Source organism: Cyclopterus lumpus, chromosome 19 (genome assembly GCF_009769545.1).
Source record: "Cyclopterus lumpus isolate fCycLum1 chromosome 19, fCycLum1.pri, whole genome shotgun sequence".
NCBI classification, from domain to species: Eukaryota; Metazoa; Chordata; class Actinopteri; order Perciformes; family Cyclopteridae; genus Cyclopterus; species Cyclopterus lumpus.
The window spans coordinates 11,359,588-11,383,805 of NC_046984.1; the positions used below are offsets into that span (position 1 = coordinate 11,359,588).

The window sequence follows — 24,218 nt, forward strand, 5'->3', positions numbered from 1 at the left end:
TCTTGTCCTCCCTGGAGCCTCCTTGTCCTATCATGAGGCCCCATGTACCGGCCTCTTGTCCTCCCATGAGCCTCCATGTACCGGCCTCTTGTCCTATCATGAGCCCCCATGTACCGCCCTCTTGTCCTATCATGAGCCCCCATGTACTGGCCTCTTGTCCTCCGTGGAGCCTCCATGTACCGGCCTCTTATCCTCCCATGTACCGGCCTCTTGTCCTCCCATGTACCGGCCTCTTGTCCTATCATGTACCGGCCTCTTGTCCTCCCTGGAGCCTCCATGTACCGGCCTCTTGTCCTCCCATGTACCGGCCTCTTGTCCTCCCATGAGCCTCCATGTACCGGCCTCTTGTCCTCCCATGTACCGGCCTCTTGTCCTATCATGTACCGGCCTCTTGTCCTCCCATGAGCCTCTTGTCCTCCCATGTACCGGCCTCTTGTCCTCCCATGTACCGGCCTCTTGTCCTCCTATGAGCCAACTGAAGACAGCCGGCCTTCCTCCCTGACCTGACGCATAATGACTTCTAACTCTTGTTGATATAAAAACACAGAAAAGTATCACATCCTCATATTACAAATTCTGTTTGGGCCTTCTCACATTCTCATGTTAAAAAAAAGTAACAAGGAATAATAAAAGACAAAATCAAGAATCTGTGAAGTTAAAGCGGAGGCGTCGGAGAGTTGGCAGACATGTTGCATGCTGGTTCAAAACATCTTAAAATACTGACATTAAGAGAAATGTTGGACAAAAGAGTATTTGTTAAAAACACTATTACAACTGTCAACATTGAGAGATATGATTAAAATGCGACATTCAACATAAAAATTAACAGCTTTGTATGAAAAAAACATGGATGAAATAACTGAAATATGTTCAATCACAAGAAAACATATTTTGTTGCTTCACATGATATAGATAAAATCAATTAAGAGCATTTAAAAAAAATATATACCGACATTGATTCCTAAACATGTGCTGTCCCATCCTGCCACTAAAAATAAAATAATAAAAAGACAGACAAGACACACTTGTGAATCTATTATTAATTTATTTAAAAACAAAATCTAATAATGCCAATTGTGCTTTGCTCGGAGAAAGCAAGAACAAAAAACAGTGACACTTTTTGTTTTTCAGTAGCTGGTGATTCTTCTTCTAATAACGACAAGTTATCTGCTCCTGTGTTGTTGTTAAATTACAATCTACAGTGTTCTTTTGGATTCCCACACGAAATAATCCTTGTTAACATGCACAAAAACACAACAAATAAAAACACAACCAAAGAACACTACAGAGTATTAAAAAGGCACCTGCTCCCCAGATACAGGCTTTCTTTTATCCTACAAAGATACATAGTTGTAGAGGGATGTTGTTAATGCAGCTTCAGTAGCAATTAGTCTCAACAATAATCCCAATGAGCAGTTCATAAAAACTGTATCACGTGTGTACCGTACCAACTTCATGGAGCGCTCTACAATATCACACTGACCTTTTCGGGGACAGATGAGATACATTCAAGGAGGTAAACAAATTTAACTTCATCTCCGACAACTATTTTTCTCTGCAACATGACTGTAAAATACAATTCTCAGGTTAAGTGGAGTTCACATTGAAATGTCGATGATTAAAAGGCGACCAGAGGAAACATGCAGTACAGTACGTAGTGTTTTTTTTTTTTTCATCTTGGCGGAGGGGGTCCCTCAGCATGGCGACTTGAACAGATTGTGGGCTCAGAAATGCTTTGAATGTAAATCAAAATCACTTTTATCACATTCACATGACATACATTTCTGTTCTTCAACATGCTGCGGTTCAACAGTTCACCGATCCTCCACAAGTTTCCATTTCAGGGTTATTGTTGTACACAGATTTTAAAGACTGCATGAACATATGCAGGTCTATAGTATTAAATTAAGCAATATGTTGACAAAAAGCATTTAAGTTAATTGTAACAAGCAGTGTTGTTGATCACTGTCAACAAGTCTCAGTATAAATATTGACATAGATGTTTACCACCAGACACCCAATGCCCATTTACTTGTATTGCCCTGCCAGATCAAGAATGTTGATTTATAACATTCACATTGTCTTCTTCACATTATCAATCTGAGAAAATGTTGTTAGCATCTCCTCTAATAATCCAGAAAATGTATAAAACTTTTTTTTTTTGCCCTTTCCAAACACATTCCTTCTATTTTTTTCTCCATCAGTTGATGTGCACTTAAACACCAACATTAACTTAGATGTTGTACATTTATGTTCAATGCTAAATGTCTTCAGAATTTGAATAACACACGTAGGAAAAGGTCTCAATATTGAATCTGTGTTATTTTGCAGTAAAAATGATACATGTTAATCAGCTAAATGCACAAGAAGAGTGCACTGAGATTTTTTTTTTCTTCTGATTTTTGGGTCCGCTTTTGATTTTCAGGATCAATATTCTGTTACCACAGAGTTTTTACTGTGCATTTTGGAACACAACCTGAAAGGACTACTTGCTTTAAGTGTGTTTATAGAACATGTTCAGACTGTAATTTCATGAAAGGGAGTTTGAAGTGAAGACTGAACCAAGAAAAATAAAGAATAAATAAACCTGACCGTTAAGGGCTATTATTTCATTTTCAGTAATCTGCACTTAAAAGTATACAAAGGAGAATTACGTCCTCTCCTTTCTTCACCAGTACAACAGAGACACTATCTTGCTAACATTTAGAGACATTATCTTTTGTTTTAATGCACTACACAGTGGATATGTACCATTCATTTTTTAACCACACTATGCAGGTCCTTTGTTTTGCAGATGCCCATCCATTAGAGCAAAACTACTCTCTCTCAGCAGTTATGCTATAACAGCTTTTATAAAGTAAATATATAGGAAAAAGTGGTAGTGAACCCAAATCTCTGCTTTCCCTGAAAGGCGTGACCTAAGAGTTTCTGAGTTTGTTGCATTTGAACCTAAGTGGATGTGATGGCTGGCATTAAGTAAGCTAAGTGCTCTGCTATGTACCATTGATCAACAGGTGAAACAGCTGTTATGCAAAGAGATCAAAGTTACTTTTCATCAAAAACCCATGACGAAAAGTGTAACTGAATGCACTTAACTTGAGATGTTTGCGATTTTAGGCTTCAACTGCACTGTACTTTCAACAGGTACATTTTGTGTTTGCCAAGGAGATATTTTTGCACAGCTGAACTGATTTGCTGCTTATGTCTTTGATACCTTAAACCAGTAACTGTGGAGTATAATTGCTTAAAGCTATCTATAAAGGAGGATTAGATTTCAACATTTGATTGAGCAAATTCAAATTTGGATATGTACGCATTTTGCAGAGACAACTCTTTCTATCTAATGTTCCTACATCATTAAAGTTGATGACATCAGTGTGCATGTATTTAAATGCACAACAAATGAGAGACTCTTACTCTTGTGGCCTATGTACATCAAACTATATTTTAACATGTCTTCTACTGTATGATAGTGCAGTGCACTGGAGAGAATACAGCAGTTTTACCAACAAGCAGAGTTAACATAAAAAACGCCTTTGCTTGTTTATGTTTACCATTATCTTCTATGCATATTTTGCTTGTTTACTTGAATAGACTAAAAGGCAGCTTGCTTTGTTTGGATTGCTGTCAAAGTGATTCCTATTTACTAACCTGCTTGAGTATATTTTCTGATTAAGTTTAAAATTTTGATCATATTAAAACCTCATGACTTCACTGGCAAAGTTCACCAAGAGAGGATGATCCCTAGAGGTACCTCTTCAAAGAACGATACATGTGTTTTATCAGCTGCACAGTTCTGAGACAGGAAGTCAGAGACTGGAACAAAAAGGGAAGAATGGCTTCAAGTCTCTTCCGGCTAACAGCTAACAGTTAGCGGCTGTTACATGAAGGCACTTCCTGGTAAAGCTTTCCACAGAGTAGCACCTGGGATTGTTTAGAAGTAACCAGTAGAAGCCCTTTATTGGAAGGAGCCTGGGGTCTGAGCTGGGCGTGTCGGTCACAGCAGGGCGAAACCTAAGATGTACTGCAGGAGTTTGTTCCGATTGGCCTGAGGTAGAAAAGTGCTGCTCAGCTCCAGAGTCGTCACCTGGTTCTCTCTTCTCTGCTTCAGGACCTACCGGAGATCACAACACAAAGCAAACTGAACTCCAGTTGGAGGAACACCAGACCCTACTTAAATTTAAATAACTGAAAGTAAAATATCACAAGGTCATTAACATACTCTTACCCCAAGCTCTTTGAATGTCTTCACTGTGTTCTTAACCAGGTAATAAATTGCACTTTCACCTGAAAAAAACAACAACAAAAAGGACTAAATGACTGACATTATATTTGATTGAATATTGTCCTAGTCAATTAATAATTAATCTTCAGAAGCCATTTTTGATAGACATAACATAAATCTAGTTCCAGCACCTTTTTTTCCAGTAACTGTTAAACAATTCATTTTCTTTATATCATAAACGTATAAGACATGGAATGTAATTACACAGTGCCCTTTATTTGATTATTCCAAGTTTAAACTAAGCCTGGATGACACATTTTGTTAGTAATTCGTAAAGCATACAATACAGTATGTGGGGAAATATTGCATTATTACCATAAGCAGCCACTCCTCTCTCTGTGCGGGTGAGCAGGTATCTGAAGAGCCTCTGGGTGTACTCGGACTCAGCCATAGGCTGACTCAGACTGTGGACAAAGATTGCAGCGCCGCTGTAGGCCTCCAGCACCGGGCTGACAAGTCGCTGTAGGAAGACGAAGAACTCCTGGTGCTCTGCGGAAACGCTCACCTAAAAAACGGGGAGAGAGTCAGTGACTCGGTGTCGCCCGATAGAACTGGAAAACAGATCTAGATGTTGGCGTTCTGTGGGCGTTAATAAAATAGTCTTTTAGAATAAGTATTACTAAAGTAGACCTTTAGGTAGCGATCTCTCTGCTCCTCTCCAAAGTCACTGTCCTCGTCCTCCTCGTCGCTTCTCCAGGAAAGGGGCTCTGGGAACTTTTTGGGCCAAGGTTCCTCTGTGGGACTGGGACTCAGTTCTTCCTGGTCCTCCTGCGAATCACATACAAATTACAGCAGACCATCCGGGCCTTGAAAAGTCCCACCACATATTACACATACAGTAAGACATTTTTGTTAACCACGCTTCCCAAGAACTGACCTCTGCTACGTAGAGAACTCCATATTGAATCAGCCGGCTCACTGCATCATGAAACACCTGGTAAATAGTCTGACAGGGCTGAGAGACAGAGAGGAGGAGAGGGAGAGCCACTGTGAAACAAGCAACAAACCATGTGGAGTCGTATTTTAAAATCGGTTTAAATACTTAACAGCATCAGAAACAAACAACCAGAGTTGACACAAATGATTAGTATTTTGTGACTATTAGCTAGAGCTGATGGCATAAGGTCTAATGAAGATCCAATGCTGATATGGGTTGGTCACATGTTATTGTCTTGCACAAGCCCATGTATTAAAGGATTTTCATATTTCACTTCAGACACTTCAGAAAATAGGGACATGAAGGCGTTTGTTTTTACAACCAAGATAATTTCCTCATGCTACTTGCTGGACTCAATTTGTTCAATGCAAAGTATAGAAAGATGTGACAATGTGCAGGACTTACTGGTGCTACTGCCACCTCATTAATAAGAAAGTGAGAGAGCCCGGCGGCCTTGCGGATGAGTCTCTCCTGACTGAGAGGGAGGCTGCTGGGACCATCAGGCGGTTGGTCAGACTCCGATTCCGCGACCAGCTCTCGCTGCAGCGACAGGATGCTGCAGGCTGGAGACATATCATTAAGTAAAAATCTATGCCTGAGAAAACAAGCACCTGACTATTAATAACGTCAACACCAAATTTGACCTACAACACACCAGTAAACAAGTAAGGTGATGCCCCAGATTGAGCTCAGAACACAACAACAACAACAACAACCTATTGGCTCAACATACCAATGATTGCATCAGAAATGAAGACATGGAAAAGGCCATTGCTGTAAAAGTTGAGCTCGAAAAGCGCTGGTACAGTTTGGCTGGGTGCGATGGTGAACTCTCCATTGCGATTTGCACTGCTGGTCACATTGACGCAGTTTCCCAGCAGGTGGAGGGCACGCATGACCACATCCTCAGAGTTCCCCGAAAAGCCCAGATCAAAGTCCCGTGACAGGATCTCCTCCTTCATGTTGAAGAAGTCTTCCACCAGCTTGGACAGCACCACCCCCTGGAGCAGAGAGGAGGCAAAAACATTAGTGACTCCATAAACCAGGATTCAAAATGCCAGACGGAGCTTGAGTTTGTTGTATGCAGCACTGGCCAATTCTTCAGAACAGAAAGACAAGTTCAGTAATTGTTTACCACTGCAACCCACTTCCATCAGTGTGCCTGCAGAGGGCAGCGGCACACCACTAATGTACAGAGGAGAGAGGATGCAGGACCAGTGAGATCTCTGACGGAGAGGGACATTCCCTACTATCATGCAGAGAGAGGATGCTGGGCAAGACTAGGATGAACAGGAGATGAATAAAAAGACCAAAGGAAGAGAGGAGTAATAGACAAAAAGGGAGGAGGGTGCTGTAAGACATGGGTAAGAACCGGGAGAGGACATGAAAAGCCAGACTTACCTGTCTGTGTCTGTACAGCAGCAGACAGGCTACAATGTGGGTGGACATAATTGCTGATGACTTATTAGCCGCTGTGAGAGAAGATATAAAGAGATTATAATGAGAACATACAACAGACAAATAAATATACTAATATCATCCATAAATATGTAATTTCTATTCTCAAGATTTAAAAAAACAGACGCTATGCTGTTAACTATCTGACCTGAAGATAACACAGGAAACATCTGTAAAAACATCTAAAAGAGTTGATTACATTGATAAGATATTAGGCTGACAGAAAATAATGTAGTGTATGTGAGTGTATGTGTGTCCACGTGCACATGCTTGAAGGGTTACTAGTGATCATTTTGAGTATAGCTTAGGTTCAAAGGTATAAAGCATGTATGAACAGTTGGTACTGCATGCCACCCCTCCTCTGCTTCTCTTTCCTCCCCTTTATCCTATTGGCTGAAAACAACATGCCATCCAGCTGGATGCTTTGTGATTGGCTGAGAGCGAAACACAAATGAGCCTGGTATAGTAGAATGCAGCTGAATGAGCTGGGGAGAACCGGTTTCTGTACTGCTACCCCCGCGGTAAAAAAGCTCAGAGTGATGTGAAGTGGATGGACTGATGCTGTGCTGTGTTGGATTTCAATTAATGGAGGCAGTTTGATGGATAGTATTTCATGTGTGCAGCCTTAGCTCCAGCAAGCAGGTGCACTTTTAACAGAGGATGAAAAGGAGAATGATGTGCTGAAGAAGACGACAAAAGAGGAATTCAAAATGAAGCAGCAAACATGTGCTCCAGTATTTTAAATTAGATGTGATCGTGCCAGAAGAATTGTAGTTGAATGGGCCATCCTGGTTAGAAGACTTTCAACAGGATTGTATTCACATGCCTTTCGATACTACGAACAAAAAATCCACCAAAAGTTGCACTGTGACTCTGACGTGAACAGCTTGGGTAGGCAGATAATTACCTTTAATGTTACATGTAATAAGGCTGTAATTAGGGTGTCGCAAATCCAATGGCTGAGAGGTTGTGAATTTCTTACTGAAGAGAACGTGCTTGGCGAGGTTGTTAATTAGTTGTCGTCTTAAAATGTCATTGGGCAGCTCTCTGTTCAGCTGCTCCTCTTCCTGCCCTTCAAACAGCTGAGCATCAGGTCTGGAAAAACAACAATTCAACTTGTAAATACAAAGACTGAACATTGTCATCTTGATATGGTATGCATACACCAGTTCATTTCACAGATTTGTTTATTAATTGAATAGGTGTTTATAATAAGTAAAATGATTGAAACCAGAAATATAAGTTTTAATATAATATTTAGAGGATTTTTTTTCGACTGACGTGAGATGACTGTAAATAAAAGGTCTGCCAAGTGAAGTACTGCAGAACAGCTTTATGCTGCAAACAAACAGCCCCTTGTGTTTTGAATAAGCACTAATCTGAACTGAAATATGCTTAATATCTTAGCAAATGTGATCATTCAATTACCGTTATCCTCCTGAACACGTGCTCCCCTTTCGTTTCCAAGCTATTGCAGAGTTGTTACATGTCCATTCAAGACAGGATGGGCTACTATTCAGCATGCAAGTGTTACTATGCTGTAGGTCACTTTATATAAAATAGTATGTGCTATTTGTGTTTTCAATTGGCTCTGCTAGCATTAGTTCTGAGCTTGTGACCTTAGACCAGCTGGGTCGGAGCACTGCTGTCCTTGTTGATGTACTGCATCAGCTTTATTTTGAATGGACAGCACTGAACTGTAGTTACCCCTGCCAATGCTAACTTAAGTGCTGTGCTCAGATGTCAGATAACAGACTGCGCTGTGAAGTAGCAGGAGGGGGGAAGTGTGTCACGCTTGGACCCGAGGGTTCGTAATATTACAGGTGTGAATGTGGGGCAGATGGTTTGTGGTCAAAGTATACAACTGATCGTCAGAGTGGGACCTCTGTGTGTGTGTGTGTGTGTGTGTGTTTGCCCTTACTGTGCAGAAATAATGATGGGCATCAAGGTGTGCTCCAGGGACACCGACGGTGGAATATGACGGTTTCTCTGAGAGTCCAGGTACTCCTGCATTAAACACACAAGACAGTATTTTTTTAATTGTTTCAAGTTTAAACTTTATACAAGCCACATTCATTAATTTCTCATGTAATATTCTCACATTTCTCAATAAATATGTTGAGAAACCAAAAGAAAGCATTTTTTATGCAAGAGCCCTACATTTTGAGGCTTTGCGACACTTTTTAAACCTGGAAAATTGATTTGCTAGACAACAGCTTGGGTCCATGTTAACTTCCTTTCAGCTCATGTCATGCACATACACCACAGCAAGAAAAGAAAAACAGTGACACATTTGGAATGAACCTTCAAAACCGTCTATCGTAATAGCTCCACATGTGACCACAACTGCTGTAGTTATTATTATTATTTTTTTCTACAAAAGCTGATGTAAACATAGGGTCAGTTACCTTTAGGGAGAAGGGCTGATTGAAGTCAACTCGGACACAACCATAGTTCTTCCTCAGCATCCTGAACACTCCACATGCTATTCCCCACAAACTCTCATTTTGCTTAGGTTTGCCCTGGTGGGAATAAGGAATTCAGAAGGTTACTTAATGTAGATACTCATAACAACATATTCTAGTCATCCCACCGCTAGCCACCAGAATTAAAAAACTATAACATCTTTTCTGTTTCTTTGAAAACACCTTTGTTGCCAAAGCAAAAGTACACACAAACAGACGTCTACTAAGCGCTTACCAGCTGCTCACTATTGTAGTTGCCTTCAAGAATACGATCATAAGAGATGCCAACTGGAACCACCAGAACGTCGGCGATCGACCCGGTGCACATTGTGTCGACCACGATGGACAACATGCCTGCACGCGCGGTAGACGGCTTACCGCTGCGGGAGCGGGTACCCTCCAGGTAGACCTCCAAAAACTGATGCTGACGCAACAACTCCTCTGTGTACTGAAGGAAGATTGATGAAACACAGAGAACAAATGTTGAAATGAGAATGGGGGGATGAAGATGAATGATTTTTTAAAAAAAGGTGACACAGGAAGTCAAAAGTGAGACAAATGTGCATCCGTTGTGTGTAAAGGTCATAAGACTTTTGGATTAAACTGAAATTTGCTGCAAAGTTGTTGACATTTTGTACCATAACATTGACTCCTACAAGGTGGAGGACCAGGCAAGTGAGTGCTGTGGATGCAGCCTGAATACATGTTTATAGTGGGTGGTGGTCTCCAACAGTTTGACCCCCAAACACAACCGCAGGGAACTGGGCACGTGCCAAGGCGACCATTTTGTGTAACAGTATTCACCGGAGTACAGTATGTGAACAGCTGTCTCTTGCTACGTAGACACTTTTGAGAGGAAAAGCTTTGTTCTGAAATTGACTCCGTCCTTTTCACAGCTAACTCTAAATGCCAGACGTCCAGGTCCAAAATTAGAGCAGCACACGGCTTTTTAAAAATGTATTAACCTCTGCCTGCCCATGAAGGAGTTTGATGAATTACATTTATGTGGCACGCCATTAATAAAATGATATCTTCTCCCAAAATGAAGTACCACCGTGTCTCCATTTGTCAACTCTGTTTGGTGGGATGTGTTGTATAATATTGGAGATACACAGGGATCAAATGTAGATCATGCTTTAGAACAGTTGCTCATGTCTTAAGCTGATACCTCTTATCTTATAGGTACATTGTACTGCCTGTGATGCTTTCAATACTAAAACTCCCTTCCAAACTCCAAACATGAACATTAACAGCAATTCCCGACTGGTACCAATAAGTAAATCCACTAAAGCAGCCTGGCTGTTTTAAAGAAAGCACATTTAGAGACTTTGCACCAAAAGTAGTGAATGAAGACAAAGCATTATTATTATTATAATAATAACATAGTAGTCATTGACATTAGTTCTACTTCAGGTTTTCTCATAAGCAAAAGTTGTTATCCAAATGCTAGAGCTGAACAAAAGGTTCAGATTCCAGTTTTAAATCAGGCTCTAATTTCCATTCAGTCTATTCAAAAGGATTTTGCATCAGTGAATTTCTTAAGATGCAAAATGCACACATCAGGAGGGAAATGGATTCCTACCAGCGTCACAACAGCAACTTACGCTGCTCTTAACAAATCAATATGTCAAATCAATATTAAACATTTAAATGGTGAAACAAGACACCACTTTAACAATCACAGGAGTCAAAGTTGTGACCATCTGTGCTGTAGTTAAAAACGGATATAACCATCACGAGTTACTACTCTTCATGCGATCCCTTTAGTCACCAATGACAACGTGTTTAAATATGTTAGAAGATGTATAAACCTACTTACGGTCCCAACAGAGAAACACTGACTACGAGTTGGAACTAGGTCAGTGAAGTGAAGAAAATCAGCAGAACTCATCTTTACTTTACAGCAGAATTGTAGATAAGAAGACAGAAGTTACACTATTAAAGGATAGTAGTCACCGAGTAACTTATTTTAAAAAGGTAATAGGCAGAGACTGATTGCACATTTGAAGCTTTGATTAAGGTTTCCGAAAGAAGCTTTGAATCATCGTATTTTATGATATCACCGACAAAGAAAGGAAAAAATATGATTTTGTGTTATTGTGTGTATAAATGTCCTCTGTGGTGCTGTTAGACCAGCCCGGCAATACCAGCGCAACAAGTGGGAGAGCAAACAGTTTTGACAGCAGTGAAAACCTTGTTTTTGAAATGTTAAATGCCATCAATTCTGGATTAAAGCAGAATATGTTGTTGGATAAAAACATTGGAAAATATTTTGTCTATCTTTTTGCTAAACATTTGTTACTGTTGAATATTGTTTATGTTTAGATCACACAAGTCCAAAACAATCCTATGCAGCCACCATGGCAATCTAATTCTACAAATAGTATAATACTTATTCTAATAATAATACTAGTTTCTTTATCTGCAACTCTGCAGATAAAGACATTTAGAAAGGGGTTTTGATTATAGAATTTGAACATCAGCATTATGAATGAATCTTCAAAGCTTCACACACTTGTCAGTACAGTCCTAAAGAGAGGGAGCAAAAAAAAAGTGCAAACATGGGCTAACATTATGTAACAAAAGCTTTTAAGTCTCTCTATCACTCAGGGATGAAAAGAGCACACAGAGCAGAGAAGTATGAAGACAGCATGCAGTTATATAATAAAAAAATGCAAAGAAACACACAGACATAACTCAATGTGAGAACGGTATGACAAACCGGCCTTTCCTGTAGAAGATAAACAGACTATTGGTACTTACTGCATGTAAGAGTGATCTGTACAAAATGTCTTTCTTTCCATCCCCTGTTTCCTCCATTTTCCGGCGTATGAAAAATCCACCAAGTTTACGGATAAGGGTGCTGAAAAGAAAAGAGTGTTTGATCATGTGGCTTCAACGCACAGCTTTCTACAAGGGCGGCAGCGGTGTCCTTGCCATTTTCAGTTAGCTGGAAAATTGTGATATTCCAGTAATTACAACGGGCCAATAATTTGGATTATGGCGTAACCGTGATTAAATAGTCATTAATTAAAAACCTCTTAAAATACCTCTTTAAAACGTGACTATTGGGAGTATTGTTGACAACTATTCCCCACAATTTGGAAAAATCTTGTTAACATGGAACTACTGCCTTTACGTATAGTCGTCTACACATATGTGATGGACCCATCAGTCGTGTCTAGTTTATTTCGTTATTGATTTCTCGTCTGTATTATAGGTGTCCTCCTGTTCTCAGTAAACTCACGTTGGTCTATATCATAAGCACCCAAGTACTACAGAAGATCTGTTTCAGAACCTCAAATATTATTTTCAGCAGGCTATAATATAATATATAATATCATAATGTTCATCATCTGTTGTCAGCCGGGCTTCCCCATTATTAATGTTCCCTCGAAGTAAAATCTGTGTCAAGCTCTTTAGATCATTTTTAATTCCTCTCTGATCGACTTCCAAGGATTTCGCTTTCTTCTTTTATCAAACGGATCTCTGTGTTTTCACCTACTGAGAGCAGATCTCAATCCTCTTTCCTAATCAAACAGGACGTGAGGCTCTGTGGGCCTTTTACCTGAGGATGGGAATGCTGAGGTTGTTTCCAGCAGCAATGTGAGGGGCTTTGATGTTGTGACAGAACAGGATCAAGGTGATGAGCAGGTAGTCAATGTGGGATTTGTGAACCGGGAGGAAGACCATCGGCATATTTTGCTGTAAAGACAAGACATTGATTTCTTTTTAAATAAACACATTTATAAGTGCAGATGGAACATAAATCCAGTTTAAACAATGACAGTGAATATGTAAGAGCAACCTTTTGTCTACTCATTTTATATAATGTCTACAGTAACTATAATCTATATGTACAATGCATCCATCAGAAATGTTTTGTGATGATCTTGCATGTTTTGTGGAGAAGGTCATGCTGTGACAGTATAATCAATACTGTGTCTGTGTGTAGTTTCTGCGGACCTCTGTAGCAGCTTTCTTGACCATTTCCAGCTGACCCTTGTGGATCTGGATGCTCCAGAAGAAACCATTAAAGAGCCTCAGGAGGACCCACCCTGTCAACCTGAACAACAACAACAACAACAACAACAACAGTGTGAGAAGATGTGGAACAGGAACAAAGAGTCCACAACTTGAACTGTAGCAGAATCTATTCTATGTTAGTGTAACGTAACAGCATGTGAGGTGTGCAGCCTCGCACATAGAGTGTACTTTTCAATGGTTTTGTTAATGTGTTAGAATATCAATCAATGACCGAAAAAGCAAGAGCACTGAGATTTCTGCTGTACCTGATAAAGGCCGGTGAAATGTTGGCCACCATCTCCTGCAGGAAGGCCCTGGCTTTCTGCTTCACTTTACTGATTGCTTTGTGCTCCTGGCCCGGCTGGCTGGCTGCAGCGTCCAAATCTGTGGCTACCTCCACAATAGAACTCTCCACCCTGCCGTGGACCAACGCACAGAACAAACACAAGTGGACACAAACATAAATGGAGTTGTATTCCAACGGGGGGACACGACATGCACATTGATGGCACGTTCCAACAAATGCATCACGTTACGTCGGCTGTTACCTGCTGTTGTTGAGCACATTGTCGACTACGTTCCTGGTGAACATGTCCTTGTTGACATCTCTCTCCATGACAAACAGCACATAACTCAGCCTGCGCGCCAGCCATCCCCGCTGTCTGCATCAAGACACATGACAAATGTCACCGATGTATACACAGAAACATATAATGAAGTGAACATATTCTCAAATATACTGTACGCATGGCTGATGGCTGCATTGACATAATTTGAGTGTATATTTATATTTACAACTGTTGAAATAAAATCACTTTTTTTTTAAAAATCTGTCCCATACATACACTCTAGCACACAAAATAAAAAAGGTATATTTTAACTGTTCGGATAAAAAAGTTTATCAAGATAGAACTTAGTCTGTTAGTTACACTGATTTCCTGGTAATTTAACCCATTTTGAGGAAACAGATCCGCATCGGCGGACATATACAGACTGCTTTCCTACAACAGGGACTACATTAAGCCAGTTTATTCTTCTTTGCTGAGCTTTATACATGATAAAATACCAATTGTGTCAGAACAAAACTAACAATGCCATCTTGTCCATATTGACTTCGGCCCGGCTCTTGGATGCAAATACAATGCAGAATAAATTAAATAAAAGAATATCAAACTTATTTCAGCTTTTTCTGTGCTATTTGGAGCATGACGACAATCGGCGCTTACTTAGGTACCACTACCTAAAGGGTCGCCTTGGTTTTGGAAGGATTCACAACAAGCTCATATTTATACTGTTTGGGGTTGAGCAATTAAGATGCGTGTCTGAGTTTTGTCTGCTAAATTCAGTCACTGGATGCATGTGTTCGGTGTCTACTGACAAACACTTTAAATTATTCAACTGTCTACCTTTCCACTGTTTCAGAGATCGGCCCTCTTGACTTAAAGACATTTAGTAGGAGGGCCAGCGCCCGTCTGCACTGTATTGAGTGTACTTTACAGGTAAAGTTAGAGCGCTTGCTCTTGTTGCAAGTTACACATAAATGGTCATCAGGAGACAAAACAGCATGTAAAAAGGGAACCAGCTCACCATGTAGTTCTGCAGTAGTTCTGCAGTAATACTGCGGAAAGAATGGAGTAGGTTTTGCTTTATTTACCTTGTGTGGGTCTCATTAATGTAGATGACGTTGCGTAGTCCCAGAGATGGAATACTGGGGTTGAACAGTTTCTCCTAGGACCAAGACAATAACGATTATTATTATGAGGAAGACAGCATCTACATAACTTCAACTAAGAGCCTTAGGAGACAGCCACGGGTTATATATTTGAAAATTAAATGCATGAAAGGGTATACTTTATTTAATTTAGCTTTCTTTAACGAGTACTTATTATAGGACAATAATTTTGCAAGCAATAAGACTCAAGACTAAAAATGTTAAAAAAATGTTTGTTGTCTCCACTCTTACAAATGGAATTTTAATTTGGATATAGAGAAGATGTCATGGTAGATTTACGTCATACAATACATTTTAATATTCACTTGGATTTAGATGGACTTCTTGTGTCTTCAAACAACATACACATTTACATTATAACAAATAATACCCTGGATGAGTCTAGTGAATTGAATTAGCTTTGGTGAAAAATTACCCAGCTCTGTGGTGTACAGGAGTGACAGCAACGGCCCACAAAGGGCCTCTTCCTGTTCAGCAGGCCCTCCTTCCATGTGCTGGCAACACAGCGCAGAACTGAGGGGCTGGTGCTGCGGTCCTTTAAAAAGACATCCACACAGAAGAATCATTGAAGGTGCCGAGACAAGATCAAGATCACATAGGATCTGACAAGATGTGTAATGCAGATCCTACTGTATAATGGCATTATGAAGATACATTGATGGTCTGTGGTTTACCGAGTCATCGTTGGGGTGTTTCCAGCGGTTACACCACTGCTCTCCATTGTTCACCTGCAGCAACAAGCCATCTGACAGCTCCATGGTCTTTTTTTCTCTCCCTCCAGATCACACACCTCTAGCTGGCAAGCTGGAAAGACACAGGGATATCACATGGTTACATTTTTACTATATTAATGCAGCCATCGTGGCAATATGCAACTTAAACAATTTTGAGCAAGAACCTATTAATTAAATTTACGTTAGAAAATGTCGTAATTCACTTTTTCTGTGGCGCCACAAGTCAGGAAGATCATAATTCAAATAGACTCCACCGAACTAGCATCTTAACAAAAAACTACTGACACACAAAAGGATGTGGATTAAAAACTTGCTACATTTGAGCAGCCACTGATAGATTCAATTTTAATTTAAGATATGAATATTTATTTTGTAGATGAACAACACTTCTTGTAAGTTTCTTGACATGGTTTGTGTGAAAATAACATGGTCCTCAAATTTTACTTGAATATAGAATAGTAAATACATTTTTATCTTTGAATATAAGAAAATACGTTTAGCTAATTCGTAAAAGAAACCTTTAATGCAAAACTATTTTTTTTACATCAGATTTCTATAATACAAGGATATATGGTGTAGCTCTCCACACGCTACAGCATCTGCCTCTGCTCAGCATTTTGCCTACATTAGCACCAAACATGAAAAAGGTGTTACCAGCCTCACTATAACAGAAAACCAGAGACACTAGGTGTAACACGTGGGCCCCTCCCACACGATGCTTCACCCTGCTAGTGTGAGTTTGGTTCACTGAACACCTGTTTGCTCCAGGTAGGCCATATTTGCCGAGAAATATCAGAGTTACATTGTTACAATTGTTTCCAGACACTTTGTATACAACTCACGGGCTGGTCTCCTGTGGTTTGAATAAATAACATAAATAGCAGGGAGTATTAATCATTACACACCTAAATATCTGAGCCTGGAGGACCAACCAGGTGACAGTCACTACTCTGATGGATTTATAAGAACTTCATCAAACTAAAGTGTTCCCTATCATGAATATTAATATGCAGCACTCAATAATATTGCGATGGTGCCACCGAAGCAGTTAAATTGCATGAGCAGGATTCCTTTTTGATTATCACAAGTTAGACAGGTTTCCTGATAGAGGAGAACAGGTTCTGTGATTTCCAAAAAAATAGAATACCGTCAAGTTGTGCAATACAACATATGAATGAAACCTGAAATACTACCCAGAAGATTTTTTTCACTGTAGCTCTATAAACAACTGGATCCAACAACATGTATCTCCATCAAATTTGTGTTTACTCAATATAAATATAATAATACATTTTATTTGTATAGCGCTTTAAAAAAAAAAAATCGTACTAAAAGGCCCAGATGACAATGAGTTTCATCAGACACATTTGCTGTGTACTGCCCAGTCGACTATCTCTAAATAGCCTCTGAAAGTGTATAACAAGATTATATACTTGGATATGGGCTGAGCCTTGGTTGCATATTTGCCAGAGGCCACCTTAACAGCTTTGGTAATACAGAGATGGACTTGGGGTAGGATAATTGCCAAAGAAATGGACTATCAGCTACTTAAAATAAGTGTTTTAAATTAACATAGGTAGAGATTATGTCCTAAGTATTATTAGGGGAGTTCATTTGTCTATGTTTTGGGCCCCAAATACCTAAAAAATACACAAACAACTTTGACATTGAAACCTCTCTGGCTGTTGTTTCCGCAATTGTCCATTTCAACACCAAAATACATGCAGAGTCCAACGGGCTGGAGAAACAACGGTAATTAAAAGAAAACCCCACGGCCAATGCCTCTGATTTGTTTGACAAACGGTTAGCAAATCACTTTATGAATAACTGCTTTACCACTAAACATTGTATAGTATGTGTGTGCTCCATTTTTCTGTGAAAAACAAGTCTGAAAAAATGTTCCTGCCTCACTAGTCCATCAGCAAATGAATGCCCTGTAAGCCATTACCTTGTTGTAGTGTTGTGGTGGGAATAGGTGATATGCACACTGATGAGGGAAAACTGGCTTTTCAAAAAGGGTCAATGACCGAGAGTACTCCACTTGATGGGGTGACTTTGTTGGAAGCAAAACAAAGAAGTTGAAGAATGAGGTGTTTGGAGGGGTTGAGGTGACAGGTGAATGTAGCCATCAATGAAACATGGTGTTTCCATGCAGTACATATGTTGGCTAATGTAGAGTAATAAGACTACATTGTTTGTTTTATAGTCTTCTAATGGAAAGAATACTATATCCATCTTATCATCCAAATTACACCCCATCACAAAGTCTCCCACCTGACCACAGCCTATTTATGTTTTAGAGGGCAACCCCCACGTCACAGAAACACTGTACACGAGGTTAATCCGCCACACATCCTCCAAGCTGTCTGCCATAAGCAGGTCAAACAGGAGAAGTCTCTGTGTGACAGATGGGGTGTGCATATAACTAGCTGGGCAGACAACAATGGCCCACGACGGGCGGCCCGGTGTCTGGCTCGGCTACAAAGTAACGCCGACTTGTTTCTCTAACGCCGCAATCTCTTCATAATGAATGCTTAACCGGCTTCAGCGGGTCGTTCGTGTCACAATAACCCCCCGCGACTCGTGCGGTCTCGGCCGTCGTCTTCGGCAGATTGCATGGCATGCTGCCGAGCCTCATGTGGCACGGACCTGACGTGAGGGTTTAAGGGGGAAACGCATTTAGCCCGCACGGAAGATAACGCTACGTTGTTGAGGCGTTTCATTATATTGTGTGACCGGAGAAGCCAAGGTTAGATGTAAAAAACAAAACATATTGAACTCAATGTCAATGCAAAGATAACCGGCTAACGTCAGGTTGCACCACGAACATGTGATTTATGAATGTGATTTAGCAGGTCTAGAGCCGTAAATGTGCCACAGACGTCGTGTAAGCTAACGTTACAACGCAGTTGTTTCCATGACAATACATGCGCGGCATCAGTTAGACAGTTAGCGTTACTTCATGATAGGACGTTAGCCCCGCTAGCCAAGCTCGCGAGAGCGAAATCTGCCTTACCTTGAATGTGGTGTTACGCTGACTCATATCTCACAAAAATAATCTCGTCGACCAAATCCTGCAGCCAGCCAGCCGTTTGGTTCCTTAGTGCCTTTGTGTCTCCCTCAAAGAGCTCCTCCGCTCTCCTTCCAAGACTGGACGGGCACAGCTCTGACAGACAGAAATGTATCACCAGAGGAAGGAGCGCAGTTATTTCAGTACAGCAGCGAACTGCCAGAAGTGCCGTTTTGCCAGCGGCCAGGAGAGGGCAGCACCGCGCCAACGAGATCACTGTGAGTTTGTCTCTCCCCCCCCCCATTCATTAATCTTATCAGCTGCAACCCAAAGACTGGCTGCAGGTTTAGATAATATAACACAGGCTGCGACCCTCCAAATACACTACACTAGTATGCTTGTCTGGGACTTTGTGACCTGTGCCATATCTGCGCCAGTGTGTGTTTCTATTATATTATGGTTTTGTAATAAAAACTAAAATGTTTTACATTGAATTCCTCAACAACAAAAAAACATTAACACATAGTCATATGCAGCACATTACCTTTACATAAAGAACAGACGCTTTATAAATGATAGTTTTTAAAACATGAATGTAGTGCGTCCTCCAGTGGTGGGATATGTGTAATATATGTCATTGGAAGGTACCATTGTGCTATGAAGGAGGGGGCGTCGATAAAACACTTAGTGCCATTTAAATGGTATATTAACTATATATATTACATTAAATGTCCCTCTTTTAAATATTAGTTTGAAAGGTTACTGTAATTACTCAATTTGTCGCTATATTTACGGTTTTCTGACAACTCGCCGCAGTTGGGTAACCCATGACGATATGTATAATGGTCGGGACGAAATCGTCCTATTTCCTTCGTTTCTGCCAAGCTAGCAGCAGCCATGAGGTAAGCAGCACATTCGGCCTTTACATATGTGTTTTTATTCTAAGTACATATATAATAGGCTGGTTGGATTAGTTATTTAAGACAAGTAGCTTGACTTGACTTCTGTTTTTCGATGCGTAAAGTGGCTTATTTCTGACAGAAAGCATGTAGCGTTAGCATGGGGCCTACATGAGCTAAATTAGCCAAAGAACCAATACATGTCCACCATGTTCCTGAAACGCCACATATCCTCAGCGGCTAGTTAGCTTGCAACAGTGCAAGTATTTAGCGCCTATGTCGATGTTATTCGAACTAGCTGATCAATAATGTCAGTGGAATTAAGTGAACAAGCTATTTTAGTACAACACATTTTGGATGGGTGCTTCTTTCCTTTCGGTAGCGTGGAAGTGGGTCCTCACGCTTTCCATTTGGTTAACCGGCCCGTATTTATTAATAGCATGCACTTTCATTTAGTTTTATTTTACTCACGCATTAATCATTAATAATACACATTCTGCACACCTGTTAATCAGTCACCCCAAATAAGAGTATTTTATTTGGACTTTTTTTTTTTGTTCATTAAACCAGTTTGAACCTGTTGGTTCGGTATAGACAATGTGTACAACAAATAAACCTCACTCAATTAGAAAATTGGCTTTAGTATTTGAGCATAACATTTTTTAAGGGTCAGATGAGTCATTATTTCATAAGCACACTGACACAGGTCAACAGTAGGGTGGGATTGCGGATTTAAATGCCAGGTGGCAAAGAGCAACTGGCAGTTCATGTTCATTCAACAGCAAATATTTACAGTAAAACTCCTTTATACTTTGATTTGGGAGTTGATTATTTTGGTGTGCTTCTAATTGTAATCCAGGTTTAGAACAGTGCCAATTAAAAAGCTTGCAGTACCAAGGTCAAAGAAGTATATCAAGCTATTAAATGAACACTTTGTTTTCATGGTCAAATAAACCTGTAGTATGTCCAAGATAAAATATTATTTCCCTTTTTGGATCAATAATTTCAATCAATACAAGAAAACATTGATCTTAATGCTTAAAGTAAATAAAAAAAAAACGTTTAAAATTCATAGATTATTTTATAGCCCCCTTTTGGGTTGTCTGTATCTGATATCCTGCACAACTAACATACCTTCATGTTTAGGCTCCAGAAGCGCTTGGCATCCAGCGTCCTCCGCTGTGGAAAGAAGAAGGTGTGGTTGGACCCAAATGAGACCAATGAGATTGCCAACGCAAATTCTCGTGAGTTGTTTGTTCCATTAGCGTGCGTGGAGATTTGTGTGGTGAGAGCGTCATAGGCCAGCATCTTTATTGCATTGTATTTGTACCACAGGCCAGCAGATCCGAAAACTGGTGAAGGATGGACTGATCATCAGAAAGCCTGTGACGGTTCATTCCCGTGCTCGCTGCCGCAAGAACACGTTGGCACGCCGCAAGGGACGTCACATGGGTTATGGTGCGTAATGTCCCATGTCAGTTTATATTTTAGAAAAAACATGACATTGTAAACTGGAATCCTGCAAATGGCAGTTTTAATATGAAGATGAATGGATACACTGCCATTTTTATAGATTTCATGATATATTTCCTCCTGCCCAGGTAAGAGAAAGGGAACAGCCAATGCTCGTATGCCAGAGAAGTTATTGTGGATGCGTCGCATGAGAATCCTGCGTCGTCTCCTTCGTCGCTACAGGGAGTCCAAGAAAATTGACAGGCACATGTAAGTGTGAATCTAAGTGCTATTGCTGCTGAATAAACCAGTGTAGCTTGAACTCCTACTAAAGAGTAGGCATCTTGCTTTGAGACTCTCTGAGGTATTTCTTTTCCGTTGTCTACAGGTACCACAGTCTCTATCTGAGGGCCAAGGGTAATGTCTTCAAAAACAAACGCATCCTGATGGAGCACATCCACAAGCTGAAGGCAGATAAGGCTCGCAAGAAGCTTTTATCGTAAGTTGCTCTTTTTTGTCATTGTATTTTTTTGATTGCTTTTGCTCTTTCTGGAAGTGTCCATGTATAATGACACTTTTCCATTATCTCGCGTGTTACAGTCAAATAATCGTTCTAATCTCCACCGTTTACCCAAACAGTGACCAGGCTGAGGCTCGTCGCTCCAAGACAAAGGAGGCCCGCAAACGCAGAGAAGAGCGTCTCCTGGCCAAAAGAGAAGAGATGATCAAGAGCTTCGCTGCCGAGGAGGAAGCTGCCAAGAAGTGAATTTAGATTGAAAGTTTTTCTTGTCTGATTCCCTTTTTGTTGCTAATAAATTTGGATAAAAGAGTCATTCGTACTTTTGTCATTTATTATTGTCTGCCTGTATTGGTGTTAAAGATTTAATGTTGGGAGACAAAGTACAGAACAGGAACGAGTAACTTCAAAGTAGTAATTGTTAGATATTTTTCATTATAATGCATAGTTTTCCAGAATAACAGTTAATTTCTTGATACTTAATCATTGTTATTTAAATCTGAACAAAATGAGGTGTGAGGCCTCTTTTCTTTATTTCTTTACACGGCCATCTATCTGAGATTTCAGCACTTATGAGGAAGCTTGGTATGTTAATGTTGCTTGAGAAAAGACTACGCTGCATTTATGGTGTTCTCAACCGTCCAGCAAGTGGCAGTAGAGCACCAATATAGAGTTCTCTTAACCTCAGACTTTTAATAATTTCAATCATCCAAGATGTTTAAAACACTAAAGGATATTGGCTCAAGCAATCTATTTTGCCATTCATCAATTTCAAATTACTTTTTAGCTCCAACAGTTTCCAGACAAGAGTATAGTACAAGTCATTTCTTTGGGCGGGGCCTTGCACGTTCTCAATATTATAATCCAACATCCACCCTTCAAAAACTTAGTCAGGCCATGTTGGGGGTGCCCACAGCCAATATGGAGGAATGATGACTGCGTGTCGGCAGCCAATATTTGCAAAGAAAATGCAAAAATGTGTTTGAATCACTTTCAATTTGTTATTGATGCACCTCATATCTTGATACAATGTTAACTGTACAAACCTCAAATACTCTATTCTGTGTTAGCACAGCCTACTTTTGGTTGTTTATTTATACAACTTGTATCCATTTGTCCGATAATCAATAACAAACTTAAATCAAATGGCCACCAATGTGATTTACAAAGGCAAAAGAATGCACTGTCCACAGCGGATTACGTGTTTCTCATGATTCATTTAGCAAAACAAAACGAGCAAATGAAAGTACAAAGAAAATCCTGTCGCTGCCTCTCCTGTTCTAGTAGAAAATACATAGGCCCACCCTGGTGCATGCTGGTCCTGTACCTGCCTAACAAATGAGCAAACTAAGAATACTAAACGACAAAATGAACTACACAAATGACTAAAAGAAAAAGCAATCTAAATAAATATATCTAAATAAGCAAACCTCTAGAATAATTCAACAATACCACGTATTAATTAAATAACTAAATACTAACATCAAATCAATAGCTCCTCCACAACTGATTGAACAAAGACTGCTGCAGCATTGTTTATGCATCACGTGTTACACAATTGTGTGTCAAACATGAATTGTCCAAATGTAGTTTTTCTTCTCGGTCTTCATCTGCTTGTGTGTGTCTTAATGTGTCAGTGATGCATTTCATCCACGACGTATCAATTTACAACAAACTAACTGTGAGCAATCATTTTCAATCAGTCACTTTGAATTCAGCTCCTGTTTGATTGCAGTTGACATTGGAGAAGAACACAACACACTTTGGACTTTTCAGCGTGGACAATTGGATTCTTGTCTACGGCTGATTGTTCACACAGACGAACCCAAACAACCATTACCTACTCAAGTTATTATTTAGCCATTATGGAGCAGTCAATGACTTATTTTTTCTGCTTCACCTTTCCTGAAGGCAAGTCACAAAGCCACAAACAACTATATCACACCTTCGTACAAACGTTGGCCGTGCTCCAGTTTACAACCACATTAATCCTCAACTGCTGACGCTCCAGTCATCAGGTAACGTTCACTTCTTGCTCCGGCCTTGATGGATTCCTTCGGCCCTGCTCCCTTGAGAAGGTGTGACTGCAGTGTTTGCCGATGCAGCCGTCGCTAACCAGGTCTGTCCTGGTTGTGAGCAAGAACTGGTGGATAATTCAAAGCCGATGTTATTCAGCAGGATCTTATGTGTGTGGCACTGGTGTTTGAACTTGACTTTTAATTGCTTTTTGCAATGTACGAAATGATCTACTAATGACTAATTCACAACTTTTTAGGCTTTTGGATGCATCCTCCCTAATTGTCTGCCACAAATTGCCCCAGAGAGTTCACTTCCCATTCACTGGCAGATGTTTAACTTGTTTTAAGTCCGGTTTGTCGTATCCTCTGTTCTTCTTATCATGCACCATCACGCATAAACAATAAGACACCCGGGCTTCATAGGCTGCAGTGAAAACCCCCTCATGTTTAAAAGGCCCTGAGGAGCTCGAATGAAGGCTTACGCAGCATAATGCATCTGCTTCCCTTGGTATTGGGATTTAATTTTGATACGCCATAGTTTAACCATACGTTTATCAAGAATTGCTAACTTAACCATATGTTTACTAAAATGTTAGCTAAACCATAGTGTTACTAAAATGCTCAGACAGACAGACGCAGAACCCTCCATTTAAAAGTCAATGTGAGATCTACAGAAAGAAGCCAC

At 40.2% G+C, this 24,218-nt stretch overlaps 2 protein-coding genes across 3 annotated transcripts; one reads left to right on the plus strand and one right to left on the minus strand.

Annotated features, from left to right (window-relative positions):
• Positions 1-1,660: 1,660 nt before the first annotated feature.
• gpam (glycerol-3-phosphate acyltransferase, mitochondrial) lies at positions 1,661-19,017 on the minus strand. The gene is made up of 21 exons (XM_034558315.1): positions 18,654-19,017; positions 15,578-15,707; positions 15,319-15,438; positions 14,826-14,899; positions 13,720-13,833; positions 13,438-13,587; positions 13,112-13,211; positions 12,714-12,850; positions 11,909-12,008; positions 9,381-9,593; positions 9,089-9,202; positions 8,602-8,687; positions 7,663-7,775; positions 6,624-6,694; positions 5,956-6,223; positions 5,628-5,785; positions 5,163-5,240; positions 4,916-5,053; positions 4,601-4,790; positions 4,229-4,287; positions 1,661-4,114 (listed from the first exon to the last, which is right to left on the minus strand). Exons 2-21 carry the CDS (start codon positions 15,659-15,661, stop codon positions 3,998-4,000), a joined length of 2,484 nt encoding a protein of 827 aa, XP_034414206.1. The 5' UTR covers positions 15,662-15,707; positions 18,654-19,017; the 3' UTR covers positions 1,661-3,997.
• A 442-nt stretch (positions 19,018-19,459) lies between these two features.
• Positions 19,460-21,831, plus strand: LOC117748499 (60S ribosomal protein L19-like). Of its 2 annotated transcripts, XM_034558317.1 has the most exons (6): positions 19,460-19,549; positions 20,693-20,790; positions 20,882-21,004; positions 21,148-21,268; positions 21,387-21,497; positions 21,638-21,831. In XM_034558317.1, exons 1-6 carry the CDS (start codon positions 19,545-19,547, stop codon positions 21,762-21,764), a joined length of 585 nt encoding a protein of 194 aa, XP_034414208.1. In that variant the 5' UTR covers positions 19,460-19,544; the 3' UTR covers positions 21,765-21,831. The 2 variants fall into 2 exon arrangements, with proteins under 2 accessions (XP_034414208.1, XP_034414207.1); XM_034558316.1 differs by lacking the exon at positions 19,460-19,549 and having other exon boundaries at positions 20,685-20,790.
• The last annotated feature ends 2,387 nt before the right edge of the window (positions 21,832-24,218 follow it).